At 43.5% G+C, this 21215-nt stretch overlaps 1 protein-coding gene and 1 pseudogene across 1 annotated transcript in view; both read right to left on the bottom strand.

Moving 5' to 3' along the window:
• fstl5 (follistatin-like 5) overlaps positions 1-21215 on the bottom strand; it is a 151428-nt gene that overhangs the window by 108316 nt on the left and 21897 nt on the right. The window contains exons 2-3 of the mRNA XM_086106122.1: positions 17755-17899; positions 5526-5556 (exon numbers count right to left, since the gene is read on the bottom strand). Coding sequence (XP_085962248.1) covers positions 5526-5556; positions 17755-17899 — 176 coding nt within the window. The remainder of the gene's footprint in view (positions 1-5525; positions 5557-17754; positions 17900-21215) is intronic.
• Positions 1584-2549, bottom strand: LOC147208207 (mitochondrial S-adenosylmethionine carrier protein pseudogene; annotated as a pseudogene).

Here is a 21215-nt window from a genome sequence, read left to right on the forward strand (position 1 = left end):
ACACAACTGCACATCAATGGTAAAGTAAACATCTTTAGCTAATTAAATGTAGCCTACTTTTGCTAGTCACAACAAATCTTAATAACAGCCAGTGAGGCGGCTCTTTCAACCGCTTTATTGAACAAATGATAAGAATATACAGTGTAAACACAAGCACACTCACAGCTGATGCCTCAGTTGATGCCGTCACGCTCCACACAGTGGCTAATGCTGTAGCCAGTTAACAACTGGAGAACTGTACATCCTCATTTGTTCAATTCCACATCACTCACCAGAGCAGGTTGACCGTTTAAAAATTGTGGGGGGAAGAAAGAAATGAATCCTGCAGGAGCAGGATTATTTAAATCAGACATACTATGACATCATAGCAGGACGGGTTGGTTGGTGGTTGGTGGACAGATGGCTGGATGAATGGTTGGACAGCGAGCCAGCTTTTGGGTGGTCTGCCAAGCTAAATATTGCCTTGAAACTGATGAGTCAGGCTTTCGTGACGAGTTCTCGGCGCGGGTACTCCCAATTAGCGAGCACGCTGGCAAGCGCCTGTCATTTTATCGATGTTGCTCTTTTGTGTGGCAACAAAGGCTTTTTCGTCCTGGTGCACGACAAAAAAGAAGATGCATCTCATTGGTCTCACTTCATTTTGCTCACACACTCACTGTACCCCAAGAGGTGAATGTAATTTGACTTTCAGTGTGACCCCAAACTTTTGAACGGTAGTGTAGATTGAAGAGAAACCAAACAAACGGCTGACACTGTGCATGCATGAATCACGCCAAGTAGGGGAAGATATTCCTCTCATTGTTATTTTCTCTCGCCTCTCTTTCAGAAACCACTTCAGGCCCAAGAGCTCAGGAGATCGCACATTCCCCGGAAGCAGCTCCTCTCATTCAGGGTGAGACAAGACGGGACAGGACAGAACAGGATAGGACAGGACGGGACAAGACAGGACCATCAAATTTGAGCGACAAGCGCTCTTTCAATCACAAATGCTTTATTTCGATCTTCGAATATCGAGAAAGGCTCCACAGTATAAGCACAAATGTGTTAGTAGTCAAGGCATCTATCTTTCTGACAACCTCCCTTCTCACTAACCATGTCAAATGTCATTTTTAGGCTTTTTTTGGGGGGGGGTCACGTTGTGGTCTATAAATGGCCCCTGGGCCGTCGATTCTATGGCCATCTTTGCTCCAAGTAAACCCCCTTCTCATCTTGAGGCTCCAGTCAAACACTCAGGAGAGCTTGCAGTCATGGGCGCAGCTGCCCCCCCCGCCCCCCGAAAGAGGGACAAAGGCACACTTGTGGACAGCAAAATCCAACTGTCGGAAATCAAGACGTGCACGCACACAGATGTGCGGGCGATTGCGCAAATTAGCTGAGCCATTAGCCCCTAACATTGATGGAATGTTTAACTGTCCGCCTCTGGTGCCCCTTGAGACATGATGTCACCCCCAACAAAAGGCCGTCTTTTCAAAGAGAAGCCGCTTTCTTAATGTGTCCAGAGCCGCACACTTAAAGGGGAGAGGGGCCACCACGCGGGTGAGAGAGCACATGAAATAAAATTGAGTTTCACAAGAAAAGGGGGGGGGGGGCGTCAGAGAGAGAGCGACACACACACACACATTTTCACAACGCTTGATTTGGACAGTGGCAGGTGAGGAAGCCATGAAACCGGGACGGAACAATCCGTCTTTTGGCTGCCGCTAAGGTTCACACCACTGCACGTTTGCGGACTTTCCCCATCACTGCCGTGTATTGATCACTTTAAATACTCCCAAAGCGGAAACTGCACCAGAGAGAACGGGATCTCTCTGAGAACAGTACTGCCAAATCCTCGGTACAAGCCTGGGATACCCTCTTCCCTGAGGGCCACCACAAGTATGCGGTATGTACCGGATGGAGACGCTTGTGTCCTTTGCTTCACCACCTCTGTGGGCACCCGGATCAGACATGCCACCGTTTCACCCAAGGAGGCCGCGAGCATGTGTGAGACCGAAGCCGCCGGCGGTTCTTTGAGCACTCCGTCAGAACCGAGGAGGGACTTTGCGCAGTCGTAGGTGACAAAGAAGGCAGCCGCACTAGGAAAGGAGCCGAGTGCGGCGGACGGGACCCCTGCATAGATGCCCCGGAAGCCCCCGGCCCTGTAGAAGCCTTGCTGGCTCTGCAGTCTGGTCTTCATGGTGTCCAGCGGGAAAAGGGTAAGATCCACGCACATCCCAGCGCACCCTCCAGCCACAAGGGATGCGATGAACTCGCGTCTCTCCATGATCCGCTTTCAGTGATTCCTCTCATTCGCCTCATAAGCCAGCAATTTGTGAAGACCTGCTCACGTTTGACACTACACACAAAACGTATTACCTCCTCCAATGAGGTTATGTTTATTTCAATGCAACCTTTTGGTTAGTGTGTTGGATGTGTCCATCTTCACCCGATGACATCTGAGTAGAATGTTTTTTTTTTTAATAATTCATGATACACTGTATATTACAATACAAAGTAATATTATCCCTGACCAATGTAAAATATGCAACTTCAAACATTTCTGAGAAAGGAAAAAAAGTACAATGAAACCACAATATTTGCAAGACCAACAAAATCCCCACAAAATAAGTTTAGAATTGTCTATAGATACCAAAGATGTCGACACAGCAATAATGTCAAAATGAAATGACTCAAATCAATTCTTTGACAATACTGCTTTGCAGAAAATAGTAAAGTTTCAGCAAATAACAAAGAATAGTCCCCCCCCCCCCCCAAATAAATAAATAAATAATAAAACTACAATCAAGCCAAAGCTGAACTGTAACTATGGATATAGTTATTTGTATGTAAATGTGACAAAACACCCTTTTTTGTCAGCTTCACAGATGTCACCTCTTCTATATTGCTGTCTCATATCTCTTTGTTTTCTTTATCGTTTTACAATTGGCCTCAAACGTCCTCTTCTTCCTCTATGCCACTACATCAGATCCTCGAAATGTTTACCATTTTATAGGTGCCAACTCTGCTATATTGGGTCACTCCAAGGTTAGATGTTCAGTGGCACATTGTTCAGCTTTACAGGTGCCAGCTATGCTACAATTTGACTTACAGAAGGAGAGACCGTAGGGGTGTGCATCTTCAATAAACACACACAATTCGATGCGTACAGTATCTTCACACACACACACACACACACACACACACACACACACACACACACACACACACGTTTGCAACTCTCCAATAAAAGAGGATTTGTAGTGTATCTCAATCTATACATGAGGTGTGTTACGATTCAAGGATGGTCCAATTAAAAGTGAAACGATTCAGTTTAATTCGAATCAATGTACGTTCATCTTGTAAATCAATCCATTCATACAAATCCATCCACACAGAGGCTAAGATCTTTGCTCTTTGTTTAGATCTTTTGGTTGTTGTCAGCGTGAACTCATTCGACTCATTTTGCTGTGAAATCCCAGTTGAGAGGGGGATGCAGTTCGTAAAAGAGAGGCATTAAGGCTCAATTGACCTCTCTTGTGTAATCATCAGAAGGCGGCGCGAGTGCGTGAGGTGAACCCTGAATTATTTATGACTTCCTCCTCGTCCTCGTCAACGTTGTGGCGGCAAACGAGATGTCGAAAACAGGTCGGAGTGAAACCTTCCCTCTGGGCGTGTTATGCTAATGCAGACCTCGCAATTACTGCCCAGACCTTGTCGACATCCGGTCTGGAAGGAGATTTTTACTCTTACTTGGGCACACATTGACACTTTTCATGACTTTTTATACAGCCCGCTGAGGAAAGCCTGGTAATTATTGATCAGTTAGTAATCAGCTAATCGATCTTAATGCCCTGTCACTCCTGTACAACAAAAAGCAGGAATACATCCCACGCTACATCAACGAGGTGCTCTTAAGCGGCCAAGCCACCGTGAGGCTCCCGTGCACATGCTGGTTGTCACGACATTCTTTTATTTTTACCCGTCTGCACTCCAAAACGGCCACGTTAAGGTCTAAAAATAATTTCACCACTGTTGATATTTATGTCAACACACTAACACTCATAATTTTGAATGTAAAAAGAATAAAATGAGGAAACAAAACAACTGCTCTCAAGCATACAAGAAAGTAAATCAATGGTTAACTACTGAATACTTGCCTGTACAGTTAGTAAAGGTTTGATGAGCTCTGGATGAATGAATTTACATGATTTCCTATGAGAGGCTCCGTCGGCTAATTAAAGAGCAACATACATCCTCTACATGTGCTTATATCATTTTTTATTCATTAAAAAGCGCTTTGGCATGGAGACGTGTCTACTAAATGGGATTCTTTAATTGGCTGCTCAGTACGCTAACGTTAAGGCTCAAGCGCATCCAAGCTTTTGAGTGGCTCACTAAACTGATTCCAAGACAACACAGAGAACAGTAATGGTGGCGAGTAATGAAGTGCAAATACTGAATGTTACTTTAGTCGCTTTTTCAGAAAGCTGAAAGCTGATTCATTTTCACTTTTAGTACTTTTAAACAGAGATATTCGTAGTTTCTACTTCTTACGAATATCATTCCTCAACATATCATTGTTACATTTGACTACTTTTTGGACTCTACCCACATGTGGCTAATTTAGCATGTTTTTGTGGTCCAGTGGTTAGCGCGTCGACCTCACAGTGCAGAGGTACCGGGTTCAATTCCAGCTCCGGCCTCCCTATTGTGAAGTTTGCATGTTCTCCCTGCGTGGGTTTTCTCCGGGTACTCCGGTTTCCTCCCACATTCCAAAAAAATGCATGGCAGGCTGATTGAACACTCTAAATCGTCTCGAGGTGTGAGTGTAAGCGCAGATGGTTGTTCGGCTCTGTGTGCCCTGTGATTGGCTGGCAACCGGTTCAGGGTGTCCCCAGCCTACTGCCTGAAGACGGCTGGGATAGGCTCCAGCACCCCCTGTGACCCTTGTGAGGATAAAGCGGATCGGAAAATGGATGGATGGATGTTTGCCTATTCACAATGTTAACATACGAACACAATGTTTTGATGGCATAAAAGTTGAGCTAACACTAACTAGCATTTCAACATGCTCCATATGATGAAATGTGTTTTCTTCCTTTCAATTGAACACTGTAAGTTAATTAAAGACAGAAACCATTTTGTGAACCGAGTGTTTTGTTGTCAAAATGGGGTTGTATTTTATCAACTGTAATTCACTTTTAACGTTTAACTGTTATTTAAGTACAGGCAGTGAATCACTGCCTGGGGAATGAAGAAGTCCACTGCAAAAGAAGTTGACATTTAGCAAACTGACAGCAGGAGAGATGAGGTCGGGTAATGAAGTTAAGTTTGTTCCGAGACCCCGCTGATGAAGAAATGTATGTATTTATACATATTTTAATATCCTGTACATATGTCTTTTATGCATTACATACTCTCATCTCCACTGATGCACAACACAATCATCATATTTTCCCCTACAGGTACAGCTGCTTACTTTTGTTTTGTGTCATTCATTGATAGGGAGGGAAAAGGGATGAGGGAATCACAAATTGAAAACTTACCCTTCATCTTTAAGCTCTCCGGGATTCCATCCTGCGGAATAAATAAAAATCTAAGTTAAAATAAACCATGCAAGGAGACAGGCAGCATCCCCCCCCCCCCCACGACCCCCATTTAATACAATAAACAGCTACAAACACTACATGGGGAGTTGAAAACTTTTCTTAAAATGAGAATAATGGTGGTCTGCACATTTGCAAATTTGCACTTGTGAACTGTATTTCCCCCCTCCCTCAAAGAAAACATTTGTAGGTGGTACTTGGTGTTGAGAACCAATAATAAGCATATAAGCCAAGAAAGAATAAAATTATAAGTATAGAAAAGGTAAAGTGAATACAAATGTAAAAAGTAAGAAATCCGATCAAAATAATAAGAATAATATTACATGAATAAGTTCAGTACTGTACATATTAATAAGTCAAAACAATAATGTATAATCGTGAATAACTAAAATTGTGAATACACATGTGTTGAAATTGATAAATAAATGGAGATTATTGAGAAATCATTCAAATGACCCCAAAGATGCTGATATAAAATCACTTTCAAAAAATGCATTGCCGACTGCATACACAACCTATATATATTTGAATGCTATATTTCGACAAACACGGCCTTGCTGTTTCTTTCTCCATTCAGCCAACATTTCCCAGTGAAGACAGAGCGTGAACATCAAGCCGAGGCTCAACCAAACAACTCAGCTGGAAGCCATTTTGGCACCTTATTATTCCCCACAAAGGGATAAAAATAAAAAAAAAGTCCAGTGACAAGTCGGTCGAAAGTGACTCACAAAAAGTGGGAGTGGTGCTTTTTTACTCCTGCTGGAAAAGTCAGTTTGCAACATCTCCACCTGCATGATGTGTGAATGTGGAAGAAGCGGCCATAAATATTTGATTTCTGCAATACTTGTTCTTGTACAGAAAATTCCAGGCTGGCTGGTTGGCTGGGGAGGTGTTATGAAGAACAAAATGCATTATGCAACAGGTCAATAATCAACAGCCACAGCTGAATGCCAGTTGAAAATAGCCCTAGAAAAGACAAATGCTCATGCTCAAACAAAACGATTCACAACAACTGATGATTCACTCTGATCAAATGATATTTAGGTCATTCTACTTTAAGGTCAATGGTGGAGGACCATTTTGAAAAATATTTGAAAGTGTTTTTGGATCATTTGTGGTATATTTATGGTTTAACTAGCCAATTCTAAACAGATTTTAGGGGGTACAAAATTTTAAAAGAAGCTGAAAAATATAGTCGCTGTCTCAGAAGTTGATTTCATGTGAAAATTATTGTAAAAGTAAATTAAAGAGAAAAAAAATCCAGGTTTTTGATTTTTAGACAATTTCTTGTCAGCGGAGAGTGAAATGCATCTCTTTCCATTTTCATTTTACAGGGCTACACCAGCTGGGTATTGCAGTGACCACCTGAGGCTTTGCGCTATTCCTGCCTCCTCGCTCGTGGTGTCGAGCGGCTGACATTTAGCAAAGCTCGACAGGTAGCAGCGATATTAGCCTGAATCTTATTTGCATATGACACATGCATGTATACACACCCACAAAATTTACACTCCATTTGTTTGAACAGTGATTTCCCCCTAGGCCTTCTGGGGGCAGTGAAGCATCTCGCCTCCCACCTGTAGGGGGCGCCGTTCAGCCAAACCCCTGAGTGACCGCCCACGTCCTCTCATGTTCTCTCTTTGGCTGTATCTCTTTGTAAAACCCACTCGCTCCACCAACACATCCTCCGCAGAAGTCCAAGAGTCCTCCGAGTTCATGTGAAGAGAATGCTTTGTCGGTTCCACTACATTTCGAAAAATAAATGTTTGGGAAAAAAAATCAGCAGTAGTGACGAAAATGAGCATTAATACTGTTTCTGTTACTGATCGGTTCACAACAATGACCACTCAAAGGAGGACAGGTCTCGCTCTTTTTTTTTCTTTTTTTTTTATGTTTTGTCATATAAAATTCTTCTTGCTGGGATTCAATGAAATACATATAGATCGAAAACTGTTCAAAAACATTATAAACATACAACCATTACGACTGAGAACTAATGTATGTAGGACTGTACTGAATTCTAGTGCTAGAGCATTAAATTGATTTTCACCATTTCAGTTGACCTGATTTTTGGGGTATGGGTAAAACGATGACCAATGATACACTTGGTGATCCATCATGAGTCGTCCCTCACCCAATAATATAAAAACTTCAGCGGTTTCATTTGCATTATCCTGTACAATTGTGAGTTACTTGTGAGGTTATTGGGCCAATTTCTACCACTATAGCGTGCAGTTTTGCTAGCAATGCCGACATCACGGAAATGCATATTTTCTGGTTATCGTACTTTACAGAACAGCTCAGTGTTGCTATTTAAATTCCCGAGCAAGGTGGTGATGCCACAGATGAGCCCAGTGCCTGATTGCCGGCTGAGAAGAGCCCTGGAAGCCAGTTAGCTCGCAAGCTAGATGATGGCTGGCGTCTCTTGTTTATGACATGAAAAGCCCCACGAAAGCAAGGTGTGATTCATTCATTCATCCTCACTAGGGTCGCGGGGGGTGCTGGAGCCTATCCCAGCTGTCTCCGGGCAGTAGGCGGGGGACACCCTGAATCGGTTGCCAGCCAATCGCAGGGCACACAGAGACGAACAACCATCCACGCTCACACTCACACCTCGGGACAATTTAGAGTGTTCAATCAGCCTGGCACGCATGTTTTTGGAATGTGGGAGGAAACCGGAGCACCCGGGGAAAACCCACGCAGGCCCGGGGAGAACATGCAAACTCCACACAGGGAGGCCGGAGCTGGAATCGAACCCGGTACCTCTGCACTGTGAAGCCGACGTGCTAACCACTGGACTATCGGGCCGCCTAGGTGTGATTATAATTATCATATACTGTATATCAACCAGAAGCTATCAGCAGATATCGTTTGTATCTCAAGTATGTAGGGATGTGAGCAGATACGAACGTTACGAAACATGGTTGAACACATTATGCGGGTCCGCCCAGAGCATTTGAAAGTGGAGACAATGGCTCCACTTTTTACGATTTAGAAGTCTAATTTTAAGTATTAGAGATTTTTTTCATCATTCAAATTTGCCGATTTGTAATATATATATACAGTGATCCCTCGCTCTAATGCGGCTCACGTTCCGCTGCTTCGCGGATTTTTTTTGTGCAGTTTTTTTAATGCTTTTAAACAGTGAATTGCGTTCTGCATCCTGATTGGCTAAGGCACTGACCGACGTGAACAGTCTCCGCACCTCATCTCTGTACAGAAGGGGTGTCAAACATACGGCCCGCGGGCCGGAACTGGCCCCCGAGGGGTTCGATCAGGCCCGCGGGATAATTTAAAAATGAAAAAAAAAGCATAAAAGACACAAAATGAATATTTTTATTAAGATGCAATTCATGTATTAACCGCTAGTCATCGTTTTCTCTTTCGTTTGTAAAGTGTAGGTGGGGGTTACATTTAGATTTCATATGCACATGTGTAAATGGTTTAAAAAAATCCTTTCTTTATAAATCTTGTTTAATCTTAAAATGCATGACTATATTTTTAAATACTAATTGTTCAAGTTTTGTGCCTTTGTACAATCAGTGGGATCAGTTGCACTGCATATATGTGAATGATAAAATTAAATTGCACATTTGTCGAAGGACATCTAAGGTGTTTTATGAAATGTTAGGTAAATGAAATGTAGGTACATTTCAACATTTTCCTCATGTACTTGTGCGTCGCTATATCAAAACAAAGGAAAGACATATTTTGGTTATTTATAGCAGAGTATGGTATAATTTTAATGGTCTGGCCCACTTGACATCGACCGAGGCCGTATGCGGCCCACAATATGAAATGAGTTTGACACCCCTGCTGTACAGCTTGCCAAATTTACCTTTGGAAATTTTTGGTCTTTGAATTCATTTTATCAGTGGCGGATGCTGGTCTGTCAAGGAGGGAAAGCTCAATTTCGGCCTTCATCATAAAATGTATCCGTTTATTTATACATGAATTCTACTCTCCGTTCCTTTTCAAAAAAATAAGAATGTTGCCTTCACCATAAAATCGGTGATTGGCTCATTTCGCTGTTAATCAAAAAGAGATTCAGCCTCAGACAGATCATCCAATCATCATGCAGAAAAGCTCAGTGTCCGGGTCAGCCCATAAACGCCCACTGTCCATAGACTCCCAGAGACGCCGAGCATCCAATGGGCGGGACAAAACCAGCATTTATCCAATGACTCGTCTCGTTTCAATGCATTGGGACTACCCTCGAGATGCCCAGCGTCAGCGCTGCAGACACTCAGTATCCACACAGTTTAAAGCACAGTGAAGCTGTGGGAATGAATGAGAAGAGAGTTGCGTCATAACCAGTAATAAGAAGCAGATTCTGAACAAAAGTTGAGCGCGTTGTAGCACATATTTAGTCAATGACATGTACATACAATTGTACGGACACACATATATTTGATCACTTACTTTTTGACATTTTAGGGGAAGCTGAGCTTCCCTTGCAGTCTTAGAGCAGTCGCCTCTGCATTGTATAGATAGTTCAGTATTGTATAATAACTGTAAAAAAATAAACCTGACTATCAAGTACCAAGTACAACTTTATTGTCAAATGTGCTGTATATGAAACATACAGCACATTTGAAATTTCGTCCCTCTCACATTTTTTGCCTTTTTATAATAAATCCTACTTCACGGATTTCACTTATCACTGGTTCTTTTTGGAACGTAACCCCCACGATAAACGATGGATTACTATATCTCTATTTTTTTTTCTTCAAGAATCGAGATGTGACAAGCACGAGATGCCTATTTTTACATTTTACCCAAGGTACTCTGTCCATCTTTGGTCACATACCATTTGAAACCAGTAGGATTATTGCTAGGACTAATGGAACGATGAATAAAAAAGTAAAAAACATGAACATTAAAAAAAAAAAAGAAAGAAAGATTGGCAGAGGCATGACACAAACCACATACAGATTTTACATTTACCTCTTGACTAACTGAGAAAGGTTTTGTCGCGTACCTTTTGAAACTAATTGAGTTCTTGTTAGAATTTCGTTAATGTATACTGTATGCCTGTACAACTGATAATGTTTTTAAATGCCATTTAATTTGAACATTTAAGAAAAAACAACTTGCTGAAAACATGAGAGGGACCACATAGAATTGACTACTTTCGGCCAACCTGGCACATTTTGTCTATAAAACTAAGAAATGCTATCAATTCTGAGGATTTGTATTGCTGTAAAAAGACAACGTAATAATTATTACCTAGCATCTTTTATCATATGGCATTGTCTGCTGGTGAGGCAGCATCTCGGCCCGGGACAGAAAGAGACTGGAGCGACTGGGCAGGAAGGCCAGTTCTGTCCTGGGCTGCTCCCTCGATACTCTGGAGGAGGTGGGCAACAGGAGGATGCTAACTAAGCTAAAAGCTATGATGGACAGTCCCTCCCACCCCCTTCAGCCCGCCCTGACAGCACTAGGTAGCTCCTTCAGCCAGAGACTGTTACACCCACGCTGCAAGAAGGAGAGATACCGCCGCTCATTCCTACCGACTGCTGTCAGGCTGCTGAATAAAAAATAATAATTAAATGATGTGAAAAACAATTGTAAATAGCACTGTGACCTTATCCATATTTGTATTTATATTGCACTTAATTGAATGGTGTTTGTTTGTTTTTTTCTTCTTTCTTCTTTCAACCCACAATCTTGCTGCTGTAGACTGTAAATTTCCCCAGCGTGGGACAAATAAAGGATATCTTAATCGTAATATACCTTTTGAAACCAACTAGGTAGTTGCTGGGACTGAGTTGGTCGACAACAGAGGACTATTTCCATTTCAGCCTTGTTGTTTGGCTTCATCATCACAATCCTTCTCTCTTTCGTGGCTCTGAACATCCCCCCTCACCGCACCTCCTTTTCCACCCCAACTCGTCCCATCCCCATCCCCACTCAACCAATGTTAATCTGGATTAGCCGTGTAGCCCAGCCAGTGGGGCACGGCCAGCCGACTGCAGGGCTTTGTGCAAGCACAGGGCTGGCCTTTTGACTCCATTTTGTTTCTGTTTTGACCAAACCAGGATGATTGGAAGAAAATGCGGGGTTGAATTTTTGATGGAAAACCTTTGGTAAAAGGGCATGAATTCACAAAAATGATATATAATTTCTCTGTTGATAAGAAGTGTACTGTCGCAGTGTGGGTTTTTATCTTTTTCCCAAAACTCCAACATTTAACTTGTGAAAAGTAATGACAGAGTGGACCAGTCACAGCCGCACAGTTTTTCTCTTTTGATTAATGTAGGATTCAGTGAGTAATGGCACTGATATTAAATGAGATGAATACATAATCATGACGCAAGGAACGCCCTATCTGGCCGCCACAGTCGCTGGTCGCGATTGTCATGGTTTGCTTTGACTTTTTGTTCCTTGAGTGTTTCAGCACCAGCTGGAGTGTGGGGCGTCACCTTCCAGCGGTGCACCTGTGCTGGATCAAGGCAATCTGTGCTGCCTACTCTTGTTCGCCGCTTTGCCCATGTGCTTTATGTCTCGTTCATACTTCTAGTCACCCTCCTCGTCATAGTCGTTCGGGTTTGTGAGTATTTGTTTCGTCTTGGTATCGCACTTGGTTTTGTTTCTTGTACTAACCTCTATTTGTTTTATGTTCTCGAAACTCATTCTCTCCTTGTAATTGGCAAGCGTTTTGTGTTCTCGTTGGATTTCTCTGGCTCCCTGTTTTGCCAGCACATGAATACTTTGTCGGTCCCTCGCTTTTCTTAAATAAACCTTTTTGTCATCGCCATTTATCTGACTCTGCATTTGTGGGATCCACACTCCATTCGGTCTGCTATCAGACCGCAATCTGTCAGCTATGGTAACATTTAAATGTTACCATACCTTCAAAATAAGATACACCGCAAATACAAAGTGCATGAAAAATACGACTCACCATCGCTGCATATTATGCAGAGTGGGATTGCTGCGTGGGAATCTCCCGTTGATCTAAATCTGTGTTTTCATAAGATATCCTTTATTTGTCCCGCATTGGGGAAATTTACAGTCTACAGCAGCAAGATTGGGTAGAAAGAAGAAAAACAAAGTCTTTGCATTCACAAAATGAATGTTACTGTTTCGATGTACACCGTTCAATTAAGTGCAATATAAATACAGATATAGATAAGGTGGCTGTGCTAATTACAATTGTTTTCCACATAATTTTATTTTTTATTCAGCAGCCTGACAGCAGTAGGTAGGAACGAGCGGCGGTATCTCTCCTTCTTGCAGCGTGGGTGTAACAGTCTCTGGCTGAAGGAGCTACCTAGTGCTGTCAGGGCGGGCTGGAGGGCGTGGGAGGGACTGTCCATCATAGCTTTTAGCTTAGCTAGCATCCGCCTGTTTCCCACCTCCTCCAGAGTGTCCAGGGAGCATCCCAGGACAGAACTGACCCTCCTGACCAGTCGCTCCAGTCTCTTTCTGTCCCGGGCCGAGATGCTGCCTGACCAGCAGACAATGCCATAATGGATGGCCGAGGCCACCACCGAGTTATAGAAAGTCTTAAGGAGTGACCCCTGAACCCCAAAGGACCTCAGTTTCCTGGGAAGAGTCGGCTCTGTCCTTTCCTAATCAGGGTGTCCGTGTGAGTAGACCAGTCCAGTTTATTGTTCAGAAGAACACCTAGGTACTTGTAGGAGGTCACCCTCCCTATGTCCATGCCCTGGATGTTCATCAGTGCAGGTGAGTAGGAAATCCTGATACTGTCTATTAAATGTAGCCTTCTCTTTCTTGGAAGTCGTAGGCTCCTCTTCTGTCTCCTGGCTAGGCCTTTTCCCCTTCCCAAAGAAATGTTCCAAAGACGTTTGTTTCTTACTCATTTTGCTAGCTCATGGGTTTCATTTTAGCGGCAACCTATCACATGACCGAGAAGCGCGCTTTTGACCTGCGTCAAGAGTGACATACTGTGGACGGATGTACCAAAGCATCCGGTAATTTTTCAAAATAAAAAACCTTTCAGATTCCAAAATACACTGTGTATAAAACAGAAGCAATGTACCGTAAGTTCTTTATTCTTTCTGTGCGGCCCGGTACCAAATGACCCACGTACTGGTACCGGTTCGCAGCCCAGGGGTTGGGGACCTCTGCTTCAGTGAGCACTTGCTGATTTAGGCTACATCATATACATTTGAGAAATCCATCAAAATTTTGGGATGGAAACTGTTTGGAAAAGGGTAGAAACTCTCAAAAATGACAAACAATTTTTTTTCTCTATTGATTTTAGACTTGCTATTTTTAATTCTCTTGCAAAAAAATTGTAATATTTATATTCCAATATGTGTCAGGACTGGAAAAAACAATGACACAACAGCTGCGTCCGAGCCGCAGCTTCTCCTGTGATTGATGCCGTTTCCATTGAGTGATGGGACTGGTATTAAATGGGATACCAACTTTTTTATGGTTGTTGATACCATCTTTAGCGAGCATAAGATGATTCACCTCACATGATGGCTATGTTTGTGAAATCCACATAGATTTTGGGATGCAAACTGTTTGGAAAAGGGCAAAATATCTCAAAAAGGACAGTCTTAACTTTCTCCATCGATTTTAAATCATTTTTTTTTCTTCACTGCTTTTGATCCTCTTGCAGAAAAGTCTAATATTTGGCTTCCGATTTGTGTCATGACGGAGAAAACTAATGATCCAGCAGTCCTGTCCAAGACGTACATTTTTTTCTTTGATTGATGTAGTATCCAATGAGCAATGGCGCCGCTGTTAAGTGAGATAAAAGCAGATGTTTGCTGTGTTTGCTAGTTTCTTTTGCAAGCAATAAGTACAAGCTGGTGTATGCTTCATAACTAGAATGTTCGACAAATCCACATGGATTTTTTTATTTATTTTTTTGATGGAAACTGTGTGGAAAAGGGCAGATATCTATCATATCTCAACTTTTTGCTTTGGGGTTTTCTAGAATTTTAATGATGGCTATGATGCTTCTTTTGATCACGTAGAGTTGTGATGAGAAAAGTAATGTCACAGAAGTTGTCAGAGGTGCAGATTTTCTCCTTTGATTGATGTAATATCCAATTAGCAATGGCACTGCTATGAAGTTAGATACATTTTTTTTAATGTTGTTGCTAACATTTTTTGTAAATCCTCAGTGGGCTGGGAATCATAAAGAGCATCTTTGACAAATCCACATGGATTTTTTAACAACTCTTTCTCTGTTTTTTGTTGATGTGGGTATGTTTTGTTTTGGGCAGCCCGGTAGGCCAGTGGTTAGCACGTTGGCTTCACAGTGCTGAGGTACCGGGTTCGATTCCAGCTCCGGCCTCCCTGTGTGGAGTTTGCATGTTCTCCCCGGGCCCGCGTGGGTTTTCTCCGGGTGCTCCGGTTTTCTCCCACATTCCAAAAACATGCGTGGCAGGCTGATTGAACACTCTAAATTGTCCCTAGGTGTGAGTGTGAGCGTGGATGGTTGTTCGTCTTTGTGTGCCCTGCGATTGGCTGGCAACCGATTCAGGGTGTCCCCCGCCTGCTGCCCGGAGACAGCTGCGATTGGCTCCAGCACCCCCCGCAACCCTAGTGGGGATCAAGCGGCTCGGAGGATGAATGAATGAATGTTTTGTTTTGATGTCTAACACATTATGGAAAACACCAGTAACTAACGAACAATTAGCATTCACAGTAGCAGTTTTGCAACCCCTAAAGCAATGGATATTTGAACACAATAGTTTTTTTTTTTGGTATTTTTTTAGGTTATTATTATTATTATTTTAGCTTCGGATTTATATTTGTGCTGAGAAAAGTAATGAGTCAGCAGTCTTGCCCGAGATGCACACTTATTCCTTTGATTAATTTTGTTTTCAATGAAGGACGATACTACAATTCAGTGAGACAAAACAGAACATTGATTTTTGTTGTCATTTGTCAACGCACAATAGGATAAGTTTGAATGCTTGCCCTGACTGCTGTCACCATAAATAATTAACTGAGAAAGTTATAATTTTTTGAAAGTACCAAAAATGGATGAACATTCTGATCTTGTCTTGTTTTTCTTGCAGGATACCGTCTGACTCATGAAGAGTAGGTTTGACAAATCCATGTGGGTTTTATTTTCATGGAAATGGGCAGAAACTCTGAAAACAGCACTCTAATCTTCTCCAGTTTGTAATTGTACCATAATTTCTGTAATTTTACCGTCCACTCTGTGCCATTTGCTCTCCTCTAGGAAAAATCCAATAGTGACATAATGATGATTTGCTCATGCTGAAAAAAAGTAATGAAACGGCACAATGCAAAACCTAAAATCTAACTATGCTCTCAAATCAAGGTAAATATGCTCTTTCTTTGTCTGATTAAGCGGAGGCTCAGAGGGGATCGAGCCTTTTTCGTTGCTGGTCCCTCTCTTTGGAATGACCTACTGAACATTTGGCAAGCTCCATCGCTGCCCATCTTTAAAACTCGTCTCAAAACTCATTTGTATTCTTTGGCATTTGACTTGGCATGACTCAGACTTGATCTTAGTTTTACTGTTTTGTGCTTTCTACTGTCTTTGTTATTTATTTATTGATTTAATTTTTGTATACAGTCATACCTCGGTTTTCGACCATAATCCGTTCCAGAAGGCTGTTCGAAAACCGAAACCACAATCTTTTAAAAAAAAAATCTTTATTGAACACATCTGCTCACAATGGAACGCTGCACAAGGAAGCATCACTTCCTTGTCTACCTGAGGAAGCGTCACTTCCTCGTGTAAGGAAGGCGAGAGGAGTCAAGTGGCGCATTCAAGTGCGCTCAGTTTGTTCGAAAACCGATTTGGTCGAGGTTTGACTGTATATGATATTTGCTCCATGTACAGCACTTTGTATACAGCGATGGTTGGTTTAAAGTGCTCTATAAGACATATTTGTCTGACCTGGCAGTTTTTTTGTGAAAGAGCATTTGCGCTAATGAGAGAGAAGCGCTCCAGTTAGCGTAACGTTTTTAGCCTTCGAGAGCTAACTATGGCCATCGAGGACTACGAAGCGTCCCGTGGCTGGCTTAAAAGGGTGGCGATCGAGGGGAGGTCGAGTTAGAGACAGTGAGATGGTGGAAAGAAAAGCCACCGGGTCCAGGAAGTATTTGTTATTGTTAGATTCAGATGAGCATGGACGGACCTTTGGATGTCAAGCAGCTAAGTCAAGAAGAGCTCTGATGCTGGAAGAGAGGGGAAAAGTGATCAAAGTGATTTCTATAACTCGGTGGGGGGGGGGGGGGGGTGCTTACATCTGAGATCAAATTTGCTATAGTGAAAAACCCAGTGTTGTGAAAAATGTCTTGCTGCAAACATGATTTCGTTGTTGAAACAGCAGTTTCACTGTATCTTGCATGTTTTAGATGATTCCCTCCTCCAACATACTTGATTCAAATGATCCGCTCATCAGCAAACTCTGCGGGAGCCTGATAACAATCTTGATCATTTCAATCAGGTGTGTTGGAGGAGGGCAACATCAAAATTTAGATTCTAAAACATGCAGCACAGTGGCCCTTGAAACCTGTGTTGCAGAAGTCATGGCCGAGGGATGTATCACCAGCATCGTCGTTCACAGGCACTCTCAGAAAGAAGATGATTACAGTTTCTTGGAATTTTTTTTTTTCATCTAGGTTAGCAACAAAAGATTAAAAAAGAAGAGGAATATATAAGGGTGTTCTTTGAGGCTGCATATGGACAACTGCATATGGACGACTGCATACGACTGCAAGCGGCATGATGATCAGGTCATCACCGAAGATGATCACCTCTCATCTTTTTAATGATTGCTCATTTAAAAAAAAACAACAAAACATCGTACTGGTAACATTTCTTTTTTGGCGATACTTTACCATGGTTAAGTCACATTACCGAGGCGTTGCACACTATTGCATTAGTGAGCTATGGTGTTTCTTTTAGCAGACAAATGGGGTGGGGCAGTTGTGGGATGACATGAAGCTACATTCAAATCTTGTTGGCAGGTTCAAGTCTATGTACTCCAGTACTCATGTTCTTATCATACATGCTCTAGTTTTTACAGTACAGTCATGCCTGAGTTACGCATTTGTTCCTTTGATTAGTTTTAGATTCACTGACCGATGGCATCAAAAACTGAAGATTTTTTGTTGTTGCCAATTGCTCTCACCACAAAATAGAGAGTGATAACTCATGGCTGGTGAGTCAGGTTAACCACATAATGCAATACGATACCTTATGTCGGAATCTCAAGACTGGCCGATAATGCTGCGACCCGTATCCCTCGTCATCGTTGGGCCTCCCCTCTGCGTAGAAAGCTGCTAACGCTGCCAGCAAAATGGCCACTGACCACCATCTGGCCATCGCCATTGGTCTTCTCCTGTCAGGAAACACAAAACGCAATTAGCAACATCACCAATTTGAAGCAAGGCTATCAATACAGTCCTGGAGATTAGATCTGCATTTAAATCAATAACAAGGAAATAGACACGTCACCAGGAGATGAAGATTGGGGGAAGACGATGCATTAAGACAATTATAGCAAGGACTTTACCACTTAATGAGACCTAGATTCCACAGCCGAAAGCAAACATATTTATTCATACGAGTATTCAAAAAAATTCTTTTTCAACTTGTCCTCGGACTATGGGTTACCGCGCCACGGCATAATAAAAGTATGTTCATGGTGGGAAACAAATGTCATGTCTCATTGAATGTCAATCAAACACATTGGTGGCAAGGGATGATATTTTCTCACACTCACGTTTTTTCATGAGAAAAATCGAATAGCCTGCTACCCCCAAAAAGGCACAAAAAGTACATACCGTATTGGCCCGAATATAAGACGGCCCTGATTATAAGACGAGCCCCTCTTTTTCAAGACTCAAGTTTGAAAAAAGACTTTTTGAACACCAAATAAATTTTTAAACAGAAAATAATTACAGTACATCTGAAACAAATGATTCTAACAATATATTTGAGAGAAAGAGCATGTTATTTTGCCTCATTCAAATCTGAAGTGCAATCACATTCGTAAATGAATGGCTTCTGGTTTTTGAAATGTAAATTACATCATAACTTCTCCTCAGCTGCCGGTTAACCCGGCCGATCTTCGACCCACTTTTCTCCAGATTGTCGCGAAGTTTATCCATGTTCTGTTATCTATTCTATTATTTGCTTCTCTTTTCTTTCTTACCACTATTTTTATTTTTATTCATCGTGACAGTGGTTCACTTTGGCCTGGTGAGTCAAGTTCAGAATTCGCTTCAATGATATCTGGCGCCATCTAGTGTCATGAATGGGTATAATGTCTAGACCCCGAATATAAGACGACCCCCACTTTTTCAGTCTTATTTGAATGCAAAAAAACACAATTTTATATTCGGGCCAATACGGTGTATATATATATATATATATATATATATATATATATATATATATATATGTTGTGAATGCAAAACTTTGTTTTTCTTCTTTCTACCCACAATCTTGCTGCTGTAGACTGTAAATTTCCCCAGTGTGGGACAAATAAAGGATATCTTATCTTATATATACAGTATATATACTGTGTATATATATATATATATATATCCATCCATCATCTACTGCTTATCCAGGGCCGGGTCGCGGGGGCAACAGCTTTAGCAGGGAAGCCCAGACTTCCCTCTCCCTAGCTACTTCTTCCAGCTCTCCCCGGGGGATCCCGAGACGTTCCCAGGCTAGCTGGGTGACATAGTCTCTCCAGCGTGTCCTGGGTCTTCCTCGGGGTCTCCTCCCGGTGGGACATGCCCGGAACACCTCACCAGGGAGGCGCTCAGGAGGCATCCGAATCAGATGCCCAAAGCCACCTCATCTGGCTCCTCTTGATGTGGAGGATAAGCGGCTCGACTCTGAGCCCCTCCCGGATGACCGAGCTTCTCACCTTATCTCTAAGGGAGAGCCCGGACACCCTGCGGAGAAAACTCATTTCGGCCGCTTTTAACCGGGATCTCGTTCTTTCGGTCACGACCCATAGCTCGTGACCATAGATGAGGGTTGGAACGTAGATCGACCGGTAAATTGAGAGCTTCGCCCTTTGGCTCAGCTCCTTCTTCACCACGACAGACCGATACAACGTCCGCATCACAGCAGACGCTGCACCGATCCGCCTGTCGATCTCTCGCTCCCTCCTGCCCTCACTCGTGAACAAGACCCCAAGATACTTAAACTCCTCCACTTGGGGCAAGATCTCTTCCCCAACCCGGAGGGGGCACTCCACCCTTTTCCGACTGAGGATCATGATTTCAAATTTGGAGGTGCTGATCTTCATCCCAACCGCTTCACACTCGGCTGCGAAACGCTCCAGTGAGAGTTGGAGAGCCCTGTTTGAAGGAGCCAACAGCACCACATCATCTGCAAAAAGCAGGGATGCAATACTGAGGTCCCCAAAACGGACCCCCTCAACGCTTCGGCTGCGCCTAGAAATTCTGTCCATAAAGGTTATGAACAGAATCGGCGACAAAGGGCAGCCTTGGCGGAGTCCTACCCCCACTGGAAACGATTCCGACTTACTGCCGGCAATGCGAACCAAACTCTGACATCGCTGGTATAGTGACCGAACAGCCCGTATCAGGGGGTTCGGTACCGCATACCCACGAAGCACCCCCCACAGACCTCTCAGAGGGACACGGTCAAACGCCTTCTCCAAGTCCACAAAACACATGTAGACTGGTTGGGCGAATTCCCACATACCCTCGAGGACCCTGCTAAGGGTGTAGAGCTGGTCCACTGTTCCACGGTCGGGACGAAAACCACACTGCTCCTCCTCAATCTGAGGCTCGACTTTCTGACGGACCCTCCTCTCCAGCACCCATGAATAGACCTTACCAGGGAGGCTGAGGAGTGTGATCCCTCTGTAGTTGGAACACACCCTCCGGTCCCCCTTTTTAAAAAGAGGGACTACCACCCCGGTCTGCCAATCCAGAGGCACTCTCCCTGTTGACCACGCGATGTTGCAGAGGCGTGTCAACCAGGACAGCCCCACAACATCCAGAGCCTTGAGGAACTCCGGGCGGATCTCATCCACCCCTGGGGCCTTGCCACCGAGGAGCTTTTTAACCACATCGGTGACTTCAACCACAGAGATAGCCCACCTCAGAGTCCCCAGGCTCTGCTTCCTCCAAGGAAGGCGTGTTGGTGGAGTTGAGGAGGTCTACGAAGTACTCTGCCCACCGGTTCACAACGTCCCGAGTCGAAGTCAGCAGCGCCCCATCCCCACTGTACACAGTGTTAGTGGTGCACTGCTTCCCTCTCCTGAGACGTCGGATGATGGACCAGAATTTCCTCGAAGCCGTCTGGAAGTCGGCTTCCATGGCCTCACCGAACTCTTCCCACGCTCGGGTTTTTGCCTCGGCGACCACCGAAGCTGCGTTCCGCTTGGCCAGTCGATACCCGTCAGCTGCCTCTGGGGTCCCACAGGCCATAAAGGCTCGATAGGACTCCTTCTTCAGCTTGACGGCATCCCTTACTACTGGTGTCCACCAGCGAGTACGGGGGTTGCCGCCACGACAGGCACCAACCACCTTACGGCCACAACTCAGATTGGCCGCCTCAACAATAGAGGCACGGAACATGGTCCACTCGGGCTCAATGTCCCCCGCCTCCCCCGGAACATGGGAAAAGCTCTGTCGGAGGTGGGAGTTGAAACTCCTTCCGAC

The sequence above is a fragment of the Hippocampus guttulatus genome, chromosome 2, assembly GCF_054856545.1.
Source record: "Hippocampus guttulatus isolate MCC_2025c chromosome 2, RoL_Hgut_1.0, whole genome shotgun sequence".
In the NCBI taxonomy this organism is placed as follows: Eukaryota; Metazoa; Chordata; class Actinopteri; order Syngnathiformes; family Syngnathidae; genus Hippocampus; species Hippocampus guttulatus.